At 41.0% G+C, this 11926-nt stretch overlaps 1 protein-coding gene across 3 annotated transcripts in view; it reads left to right on the top strand.

The window, feature by feature from the left end:
* Positions 1 to 11926, top strand: part of Mctp2 (multiple C2 and transmembrane domain containing 2) — a 228181-nt gene that overhangs the window by 111116 nt on the left and 105139 nt on the right. For all 3 annotated transcript variants that reach the window (XM_021166947.2, XM_029480148.1, XM_029480149.1), the window contains one exon: positions 10189 to 10291. In XM_021166947.2, coding sequence (XP_021022606.1) covers positions 10189 to 10291 — 103 coding nt within the window. The remainder of the gene's footprint in view (positions 1 to 10188; positions 10292 to 11926) is intronic.

Here is an 11926-nt window from a genome sequence, read left to right as displayed (position 1 = left end):
AATAACACACACATGGAGGGAGGGTGGGAGGGAGCAGAAAAGAGACAAAGAGAGAGAGAGAGAGAGAGAGAGAGAGAGAGAGAGAGAGATTAATGTTGTTCATTATGAATGGATTTAAATTTCCATGTATCTTGGTTTTTATTTCTTTATTGTTGAGTTGTTGAACTTTCTTTGTACATAAGTGAAGACAGCTGGGGATGTAGCTCAGGGCCTAATTTGCATGAAGCTCTGGGCTCAGTCTCCAGCACTGCATAGACCAGCTGTGGAGTTGCCAGCCAGTGATCCCAGCACTGGGTGGGTGAGGTCTGCAGGATGCAAAGCTTCATGCTGCTCACAGACAGTTCAAGGTGAGCATGGCTTACAAGAGACCCTGTGTCAGAGAGAAAAAGATTTAAATACATGTGTGCTTGAAAGCCAAATACATACATGTGCATGATCGAACATACCTTAAAATGTCCATCCTTGGGAGACTGAGAACAGAATATAGCAAATTTGAAGCTAGCCTGTGTTACACAGGGAGGCCCTGTGTTAAAACAGTGAGGCAGTAGTGTGTCATAGATCCCTTCCTTTAAAAATTGGTGAAAGTTGTTTTTAACCCCTTGAGGTTCATGCTAACTTTATCTCTGGACATCTATAAGCAGTTATTCTAATAAGGAACCTGTCTGATATGTTTGTAAGCTTATACCACAAATTCTGTGAGCCTAGGAATGCCTAGTACTTCAAAGCACTGGGCTATGGAATCTGATGTCCTTATTTCTCTAGTAACAAGGCCTTAGCCTTCACTCATAAAACGACGCACTCCTTTTTTGACTCCAGGAGTGTAATGTTTGATAAGACCAACGGAGTTTACTCAGCTTTTTAGAGAAAAAAAAATAAACCCCAAACTAATGACTTAAAAGAGAGTGGCAGAGAAGGCCCCTGCCCCCACCACCTTTTTTCCTGGATAAAGCTGAAATAATGGAGGACCCATTCTCTAGCTATGGTGGAAGCCCTAACAGAGACTGGTTTTGTATGTTCTCACCTGTATGGGACATTTCAAATGCTGGAAAAAGTTAAGGAACCATGCAAAATGCATCTCATAGATTTTGCAAAGATAATAAAGTATGCAGTGTACTAATAGAAAGGCATTTGAGAAATGAAGAATTTTCCAGCCAGAACAATATCAACTAACTGGACCACCCAGAACTCCCAGGGACTAATCTACCAACCAAAGAGTATATATGGAGGAAGCCAGAACTCCAGATACATATGTAGCAGAGGATGGCCTTATCTGACATCAATGGGAGGGGAGGGAGGCTTGATGCCCAGAGTAGTGGGGTGCTAGAGGGGTGAGGTGGGAGTGGGCAAATGCGTGAAGGAGCACCCTCATAGATACAAAGGGGAGAGGGGAGAGGAGGGATGGGATGGGGAGGCTCATGGAGGGGTAACCAGGGATATCATTTGAAATGTAAACAAATAAAATGATTAATAAAAAAAAACTTCTCTTACATTTGAGAGAGGTCAGTGTTGGAGAGTAGAGGGTGAGCAGTCTTATGTGCTCAACCCACATGGCTCAGTATGATTATGGAATGGTTCAACAAATCAGTTTAGAAACCACCATGGGTAGCCTTTGCATAGCACATAGGCATGGATTCAGCATTCAGTCCTGGCTCCTCTCTCATAAACATCTACCTTTCTGTTAATTAAACATTCTCTTCGTGAATTTAATTATTCTCCTTATTTAAACATGTCCTTTAGATGAGATATTTTTTATCTCCCTATGCCTTATTCTTAGTACTCCAATCTTTGGAATGGCACCCATGAATCATATTCAAAGATGCAAAAGGAAGAGAATTTTCTCACAATAATGATCATTCTGTACCTAGAGGAGAACAGATCAATGCTGCATAGTTGGATCATACGGTGTGGACCTCCCTGTGCTGTGCTTGATCTCTTTCTCCTATACAGTCCTGTCCTTGTGCTGAGATGTACATCTAGGGCTTTACAGGAGGCAACGAAGGGCCCAGACTTGGAACTACTATTTTTACCCAGTGTTGGCATCTACTTGCCCTTCAGCAACCTCACAGAGAATTTTACTTTATTCTTGAGAGATTTGAACATATTTGGTCATAAAAAACCAGCCACGGGCCACAAAAGGTTCCCAACTATATCTGCCAAATTAAATAATCTCCAAGCGCGTCTGTCAGAGGAATGTGAAGGACAACATGTCTTTGAGCAAGAAAAGCAAGTTGTTATGAGATAGCCTTGTTTGATGACTAAGCGGGTTAGGCCCAGTGTCACGACCTGATGCTGTTCTAGGATTTAGAAGTGTATTTCATTCCACACCATTTCTGCTTTCCCAGGAACACAGTTTGCCTTCCCCGCAGGTTTCTGAAGTTCTACGCAAGCAGAGCAAAGTCAGCATGTTAGCAGTGTGGTGACTTTTAACACCCAATGTCTCCCCTAGGTGGACAGACTCCTAGTAACTTAGGATCTTCGGGTGCAGCTGGGTCTTTTCTATGTACCCCACTTCTGCTTCACTGCAGAATTCCAGATGTAGGGACTGGGGTGTGTCTTCTATTTCAGGAAGGAGCCTGCTGAATCAGAGAGGGGCAACCAGTTTGCTGTTTCCTTGGCTATGCCATTAGGAGGAGCTCTTGGCACATCCAACATGACAGGGTATGCTCCCATTACTTTAAGACACTGTCCATTAGGCAGTGCATGCAGGCTACCATTGGCCTACACCACCTTCCTGGGCAAGCCTACACAGGCCATTGATATATTTATTGATGATGACAGACAATGCATGTGGTTTTTTTTCCTCTTGATTTTTGTGGTTATTGCTCCTCATGTAAGCACCCTTTTTATTATGGATTGGGAAATATAGAGAAAGAATGCCAGGTGTCAGCTGGTTCTCACACTTACTGGCCTTGGGTCCACTATGAATCTTCACATTCTTATGAGTATTTTTAGGGTTGAATTAAAACCTAAATGAACATGTCTGCTATGTATTTTATACTCAGTTAATTTCCTTATATTTTATTACATTTATTTTTATTAGTATGTAAACTGACCATGGAAATTATCAAACTCTGACTCCTTAAGCTATTGTTTATACCCTTCCTTGATTTTAAGTAATCCTGGAATTATTAAGTGTTCTAATCACTTTTAGCTTTTTCAATCACTTTTAGAAATGGGAATCACCCTTCTAGGATACTTTGTTTTTATTACTTCTGTTTAGTTATCAGGTAAAAATGGGGGAAAACAGTTCCACAGTAAGGAAGTTTTTGTACTAAGCTGTCAGACACCTGTGCTTCACTTTGATAATCTGGGATAATCATTTTAGCTATAAAAACCACATTTGTTGTTTCATCAAAAAAAATTTTATATATAAAAACAATGTTCTTCCCAGAAAACTGTTGACTACACCAACACATTGAAACCTCACAGAACAGAGTAGAAATCTTCCAATCATATGTTGTAATCCTGACTTTTGAAGCATTTTTGTAAATCATAACAGTACAGTTTTTATTTCGTTATGTTTACATGTTTTTTTTTGTTTTGTTTTGTAAAATCCACTTGTATCAGAAGAGCATGCTTGTCATTATTGTTCACTGGGAATTTTAACCAACATGCCCATTTTATGGTTTCTTTTCATTGTCTGTCTCTGGGAGCTGTATCCATAGCAATACATTTCCTCTTAAGGGATGGATGCTCTATTTTCAGGGGGGACGACTATAGTTGGAATTTCTAGAACTCCGTGATAGTGATTGAATGCTTTTAATTTTCATGAAGTCCTTCTGGACAGCTGAGCCCAAATTGAGGACTTTTGAAAAACACATTAAAAACTATATAAATCAGCCTTTGGCAGCCTGTCCATTTTAACTGTCTGCCAAAGAATATGGACTCCAGTTGAAATAAAGTTTGGGAGGATGTAGAAGACTTTGCCAGTTGTAACTTACTAGTGCCCTGAGTGCCAGTGAACCCTTGTCGTGTATGGCATCTGATGAGATAGTGTAAGTCACTCAGGTATTAGAGGCAGGGTCACACTACATCCTAATTTACTTTAGAGAGTGCTTCTGTGTGAGCCTCTATGATGTCCTGATGATATAGCGATGATAGAAACAGCTTCCCACCCTCAGCAACAGCTGTTGGATTATCATTGTACTGTTGAGGTCAGAGCTGAGCCTCACTGAAGAGCACCTGACAGTGCCCTATAGAAGGTGATCTGTTAAATTGAGGAGTAGAACCAAAAAAGGAGCTGGCTAGCAGAAACAAGGGCTGGGCATTCTGGCTCCAAGGTTGTGGAGGTCCATCCAGGGTTGAAGAGATCAAGTGAGACCAGAAAATAGATCCTGTAGGGGAACTTTGCAGGGGAGAGCCTATTGGATCACTTGGCAGTCAGAGGAAGAAAATTGGAAGATTAAGAGAGACGAATGGCATGACCTGATATGAACTTACAAAGTTGTATTCTGGCAGCTGTGAGGAGCAAGGCTTCTGCAGAGGGGCGAGGCAGTGAGCAAAGAGAAATGTAAGGGAAGTGCAGAGGATGCTGATATGTTTTGGAACTCAGGTAGCATGGAGTGAGATTAAAAGGAAAAAATGGCTTCCATCATGGTCCTTAGTTATTCCCTCTGTGTGTTGGAATACTAAACTCTCAGAAACTCAATGGAACAACTTTTCAGAGAAATGAAGTCCTCCTTTGCCTTTTGCTAGACTCACAGTACCAATGTGGCCTTAGTTTGATCTAGATCACTGTTACAGCAGAGCAAAGCAGCCTTTGTCTACATAGTGCTCAGGAAGCCATCCGTTTTCACTCGAAGACTCTATTTGGAAATGCAGGGTATATGTGAAAAGCCCAGAAAGGCTGGAGATCATTGTTTCCCTCTGAGTTGCTGGTACTGGAGTTTTCACACTGTGGGTCTCAAAGAGGTCTGTCTGATTAATGAGCAGATATATTATGTAAGAGGCGTTATAAAACCTAAACTAATGGCTATAGGAGTTTGGAGGCTACCCTGGAGATTGAAGGCGGAGTCCCATGAACAGTATGTGTTTGAGTTAGACACAGGATGTGGGACAGTTGTCAGGGCATTGCAAGGACAGTTGTTCCCCATGGGAAGTAGGCATGAATCCTGTACCTCTGGGTTCTACACAGGAAGGATAACCTGATGAGGTGCATGGTGGAACAGAGACCCCACCTTGCTGGAGTTGATCAATATAAGAGGTAAATCAGGACAAATTACAGGGGCAACAGTTGGACACTAGAAATTTTCAGAAAGGGCAATTAAAATTTGTTTCAGAATTTGTTGGTAAGGTTACAGACTAATAGAAATGAAGCAGGTAAACAGAGCTTCTAGAAATGCATTCTGAAGTGGCTGTGTTTCCTGCCTGCCTGCCCCAGCTCTCAGCATGCCTTACAGCTTGCTTCAGCAATTACCATCTCTAGCGTCTTCTCTTCCAGCTTAGACAATTGTTTTGAGCCATCCATAGGTAGGAGCTCGGGATGCTGCATGGGTAAAATCAATCCCATGAGGATTATTGGTCCTGATATTTAAGCCAGACCTTACATGTCCTGGTTGCCATTGTATGCCTGCTCCCAGTTGGACCTCCACATGTGTAGACAGTTAATTCCAGGACTCCTTCAACACTAGGACCTAAGGATGCTCATATATACCATCATATAAAATGTGTGAATTTTATAAAACTATGCACACACATTCTCCCATATTCATTAAATAACTAATCTCTATCTCACTAATAACCTCAACCAGAGTGATGGTGTATAAATGATGACAGAGCTATCTCTATTGAAAGAGGTAAAACTATCATAGGGATAATGACATATTATATAACTTGTGCTTTTTAGACCCATCCGATAGGCTAGGCCAACTGTACTTGAGCATACACAATACCCTCCTGATGAATTTGTCCATAACTCCTGGGGGAGGATCCATTTGTTTCTCCTACATAGTCCCTTCCTCTGAGGAGAACCCTTGCAGATAGAGGCTTGAGTGAGCTTTGTGTATCTGTGTCTTGGTCTGTGTTAGGAATAGAGTAGAAGTTCAGGAAATAGCTTTCAAATGACTGACATCATTTCCAAAATACCAATATATGACACCAATATATCCACATGAAGGTAAACTATCAAAATGCAAAATTGTTACTTGCTGTTTAAGGAATATAAGTGAAATTTGAATTTAAAATAAGAGCTGTTGAGTGGTACCTCATCAGGACCCTGAGCTACTAAAGTCATGTGTCATGATGACACACATGTGCTTATATGAGAGACAGTCTAGAAATTAACAGCAAAGTACGGTGTCGAAAAATGCTCTCCAGGATGTCCAAATTCCAGTTAGCCTGTCATTATTCTCTTAATATAATCGGGAAACATTTGGATGGTCAAATTTTATGACAGAACATTGTCCTCAATACAAATATTAATCATCTAAATTTGGGGGAATCTGACTCCCTGAGGCCTGTAAGAGAAAGGAACTAATCTCCAAATTGTCCACAAATTACTCTATAAGTCACGGTCATGTCTTTGTTTCCTCTTTGCTCTGCCTGTTTATACCGTAATATTAATAAATGCAGCATTTTAATGAGCTTTGACTGAATTATCTTCAGAGAGTTGGTGCAGTAGGCTCCTCAGAGACAAATAACTGAAGTTTCTGGGTTCTGGAGAGGAGCGTGTTCCTCATTAGCTAGGACAGCTAGGCACCGGCCTGCTCAGGAGAGCTGGGCACAGCTCGAGCCCACCTGTGCCTCGACAGGACGGCAGTGTCTCTGCCCTGCTGTGTACCAACCCCAGGGCTTTCATTAAAAGTGTCAGGTGCTTTCCCCAGAGCCAGTGCTGATGGCATGTCATGCTGCCATCTCTAGAGGAGCAGTGCTGACACCTACTAATAGTCTGACAAACGGTTAAGTAGCTAGTGGCTGTTCCAGCTCAGGTTGGGGAGGGGTGTGTGTGTGCTGCCGCTCCTGAGCGTAGCATCCAGGGCTGGTGTCTTCCTCATAGTCCACGCTGGGGACGGAACCCTCCTTTCTGCCACAACAGGTTCCTCTTGTACTTCTTCTTTAGAAGACTTTGCCAGGGTGTATGCTGGTGGATTTCAGCATCCTTGCCATTTCGCCAGCACTTTCTGTGTTTGAGATGCCTTGCACCATGTGCTTAGAAAACGGGTCAAAGCCACATTCATTCACAAAGTTCTAAAAGCCACAATTGATAGCAGAAACAGCTACAGATGGGTTTAGGGACATGAATGGCTTATCTGAGCCAGAATCCTGGGGAAGTAGAGGGCAATCCAGGCTTTTCTCTGGGAAAAGCTGTCAATCGAATGTGTACAATGGTTGATAATGTTATCATTATCAAATCATCTATTGCATGTGTGGTTTTGGGTGATAGTGTACATAGTTGGTTTTGAGCCTGGTTTTCTACAATTTTTTTTTTTTAGGAGTCAGAGGACTATAATATTACTTTATTACATTTCTGTGAAGGCAAGACAGATCCTTCCCATTGTTCATAGCTGACTGCCCTTGTGCTTCCATTTAAACCCATGGCTCCATCGGGGTAAGGGCAGTGGGATTATGGAATTGGATTTCAAAAGCTTCTTGTAAGTTCCTGAGTATCCAGGCCATGAGACAATGTGATGGGGTTTCTCCTGGTTACTTCTAACCCTGCCCCTCACTTCTCCATTTTATCCTTTCAAGTTTCAATCTTACTCACCTTCAGGCTCCGGGATGAATAAGCTCTGTATGAATATCCAGGTCCTTAGCCCTCCTGGTTATTTATTAAGAGAATTAGATATAAGTTCAGCAACTTGAAGGTTGCCTAAGAGATAAGAAGGCCTGTTCATGCCTTGTAGTAGGCCCTGTCTACTTGTTAGATGGACATCTATATTTAAGCCCTGCATGCCCTGCTGATATCATGTAGGAACTCTGTAGCCATTCTTTCTTTCCGTGACAAATTAAATCCAAATTAAATCCTAAGGTAATAGGTTTTTACTTGGAGACTGTCAAGCTGATTTTGGATTGGACGTTTCCTTACTTCTTACTTGTATTCTTTTGGAAGATAGAGGGAGATAGGGGTGAAAAAAAAAAAGGAAGGTGAGAAGTGAGGTAATTTTGTGTATGTGCACAGGTGTGCACACCTGTTCCTGTATGGTGTACCTATCTATGTACAAGTACAAACACCCACATGCCACAGTGGTATATGAGGTCATGAGACAATGTCCCATGCCAGTCGTCACCTTCCATGTTGTTTTAGACTGTGTGTGTGTGTTATATATCTGTGTGACAGTATATTGTGTGTGTCTGTGTGTGTTGTGTGTCCCTATGTGACTATGTATTGTATATGTAAGTGTTTGTGTGTCATGGTATATTGTGTGTGTGTGTATATATATATATATATATATATATACACACACACACACACACACACACACACACACACACACATATATCTGTCTTCTCACAGCTCACGGAGCCAATGTTTTTATTGGTTTCCAAGAATAGGAGCATTATTATCTATGTTGACTTAAGAAAGTTTAGAGAGGTAACTGTTCGCTTTAAATGTGTTGCTTTTAACTGGCATGTGAGCTCAGTGTCACAGAGTGTGGTGGTTTTGTTTTTGTTTGTTTTTGTCCGCGGTGTCATAAGTTAATCAGCATATGCTCCATGTCTTTCACTTCATACAGCATCACTTCTTTGGATAAGAAGATCCAAAGTCCTTTCCTCTAGCTCTTTTAAAAGATTTCATACAGTTTTATTAGCTACAGTCACCATATGACACCAGCATTCATCCATCCCTCTGGTCCAACCATAACCTTGTGCTGGTGCACAAATTTCTCCATCCACCCCTCCATGTTCCTTCTCTAGCATCTTGTAACTATCTTTCACTATGCTTCTGCCTGCTGTTTTGAGATTATTATTATTATTATTATTATTATTTTACCTCTCTGGGTGTTTTCCTGCAAGTATGTCTTGGCACCATCTGTTTGTCTGGTACCTGTGTAGGTCAGAAGGTGGTATCAGATATCCTGGAACTAGACATTGTAGTAAGCTGCCATGTGGGTGCTGGGAATTGAACTAGAGTCCTTTGTCAGAGTAGCTAATGCTCATAACTAACTGATGAGCCAGCTCTCCAGCTCCAACACTACTTGATTCTGTCTGTCCTGCATATGAGTAAGACCTTTCAGTATCTATTTTTTCTGTCAATTATATAACATATTGCCTTACAGGCTCATCTGTGTTACTGCAAATGGCATGATTTAATCTTCTTTATGATTGAGTCCTCTTTATGCCTGGATATTATTCTGTCATCTGTAGGTACCCATTTGCTTCCTATGTGTATCAGGTGATGGACACCTATGTTGTATTCATCTCTGGCTATTGTAAGGAACGCTGTGATGGACACAATACTCCAGAGGCTGAAACCATTTCCCTTGGATATATACATGAAAGTGGAATTGCTGTCAGATGAAATAGCTGTGTGTGACTGCTAAAGCAACCATGTTTTTCCATGCTGGATTTACTAACTGATCGTCCCACTAACAGTACCCAAGGCATCCTTTTCTTCAGAGATTTCTGGTGTTTGTTATTGTCATCTTCGTTTCTGTTTTCTTGAAGTAGTAGAAATCAGACACAGGGCCTTCCATATGGTAGGTGCTTTCCCACTGACTACATCTCCGGCCCTATTATTGCCTGCTTGATAATAGGCATTGTAACTGGGGCTAGAGGATATATCACTATGGCTTTGATTAACATGTTCCTGAAGATGGGTGACGCTGAATAAGTTTTTACATCCATGGTGCTTTGTATGTCTTTTCAAGTTTTTCCCCTGTTTTTAATTGGGTTACTTTATTTTGCTACTGAGTTCATTTTAAAGATAAGCAAGGAAGTGTGGATGGACTCTTCTACAGGAAAACCTCATGTCCCCTTCTGTGAGAGTTGTGATCATTGGTCTTCAGAGCAACAATTCATCTGACTCATCAGTGTGGATCCCTCGATAAGTTAAAGACTGAACACTCATAGGTTTTCTTGCTTCTCTGAATTCTCAAATGTGGATCCAGCAAGCCTGCTGAGAGCGCCCTTTCCCTTCCCTCTCTCTCCCTTTTCACAGTTTAATTGTGAAAGCACAGAGCTTTTGCTCAATTTGCTGTGTCCCTTTGGAGATATGTTTGTCTTTGATGGTTGTCTGTGTTCTCTTTCCAGGGAAGAGTGATCCTTTCTGCCTATTGGAGTTGGGCAATGACCGACTTCAGACACATACCATTTACAAAAACCTCAATCCTGAGTGGAACAAAGTTTTTACATTGTAAGTGTGCCATGCCCTGGGATCCTCAGAGCAGCTTTAACTTAGAGAGCAATTATCTCTGATGTGCATGGGGCAGGCGGGGGGCTCTTGGGGGGAACTTTCCACCCAGTTTTATGTGCAAAGAGCGAATTTTATTGTTTTTTTTTCTTCTGAAAACCTTTTATCCTTTCATTTTATAGTATGGCTTAATAATAGAAGAGACCATTTGGAACTGTAAGGGACTGTTAGGAGACATTTATAAAGTAGATCTTTTAGTGACTAAATTAATCTGCAGATAGATGGAAGTTTCTAGACGTCCAGACTAATCCATTTCTGGGTTAAGAAAAGTTACAAATGGAGCCCTGTCTTAAATTCTAAGCACTTACATGTTATGATACTATCTTAAATGCATGAAGGTTTGTATTCTGCCAGAGTCTTTTGGAAAATACAGATTATCAGTAAATCCTTAAGGACCCCCCAATGCTTCTTACATTCCCTTCTATCAGAGTGGCTGGCTCCTTCAGACTGCCCTGTGTGCTTCATCAAACTTGGGCTTCTGGGAAGCTGGGTATATAGTATCCTAGTTTGCCTTAGATTTCAAGGTGTGTGACGGTGAAGGGAGGCTTCTATTAATTTTGCATGAGTTGATGTCACATCACCCCCACAAAACTGACCTTTTAGACTGTGTTTGTGAGTGAAAGAGTCAAATTTGCCTCCAGGGTAAATAGTGGTGTTCATAGGATGTCCCACAAAGGTCTAAGGGAAGTGGATCAGCTGGAGACACCGCAGCTAACTTATCTTATTGTATCTGCCAGAAACAAGGGATTGTGACAATAGCTATGGCTCTATTGGTTTTTTTATTGTCCATAGTGATTGGATTATGTTCAATATTTTAAAAAGTATTTTTAAAGCTGTACATGGGGTTTTTTGGTACTTTATATTTCTAAAATGAGCTCTCTGCATAGTTCAGCAAATAATGAATTTTACCACATTTTCTTAAAAATATTTTTAATATTTGTTTGCTCATGATTTATTTTTGTATGTGTATACATCTGTGCAGGCTTATTTGTACCATATTTGCATTTAAAAGACCACAGAAGCCAGAAAAGGGTTTGGGATCCTCTAGAATTGGAGTTACGAGCAGTTGGGCACTATTAGATGGGTGCTGGGAACTGAACCCAGCCCTCTGCAAGAGCACTAAGTCTTCTGACCACTGAGCTATCTCTATAGCCTCTCACATTCTTTTCTTCACTAATTTTTTTAAAGGTGAATTTTCTTTTGCTTTTTTTTTTTTCATTTCAGAGTGACTTTGCAATCTTGTCCCTTTCTCCTATGATTTCTCTTTTCTCTTCTCTATTCTTTCTTTCTTCTCTATTCCTTCCTTCTTTCCTTCCTTCCTTTTTTCCTTCCTTCCTTCCTCCCTCCCTTCCTTCCTTTTCCACCCAGAGTTGAGGAATGAACTCAGGATCTTGCAGTTGCTTAGCAAGTACTCTACTACTGAGCTAAATCCCTAACCCTTCTTTGTTTGCTTTGCTTTCTTTCTTTCTTCCTTCCCTATTTTCTTTCTTTCTTTCTTTCTTTCTTTCTTTCTTTCTTTCTTTCTTTCTTTCTTTCTTTCTTTCTTTCTTTCTTTCTTTCCTTCCTTCCTTCCTCCCT

The sequence above is a fragment of the Mus caroli genome, chromosome 7 (genome assembly GCF_900094665.2).
Source record: "Mus caroli chromosome 7, CAROLI_EIJ_v1.1, whole genome shotgun sequence".
Taxonomy (NCBI): domain Eukaryota; kingdom Metazoa; phylum Chordata; class Mammalia; order Rodentia; family Muridae; genus Mus; species Mus caroli.
This window is presented reverse-complemented; position numbering and strand designations above follow the sequence as displayed.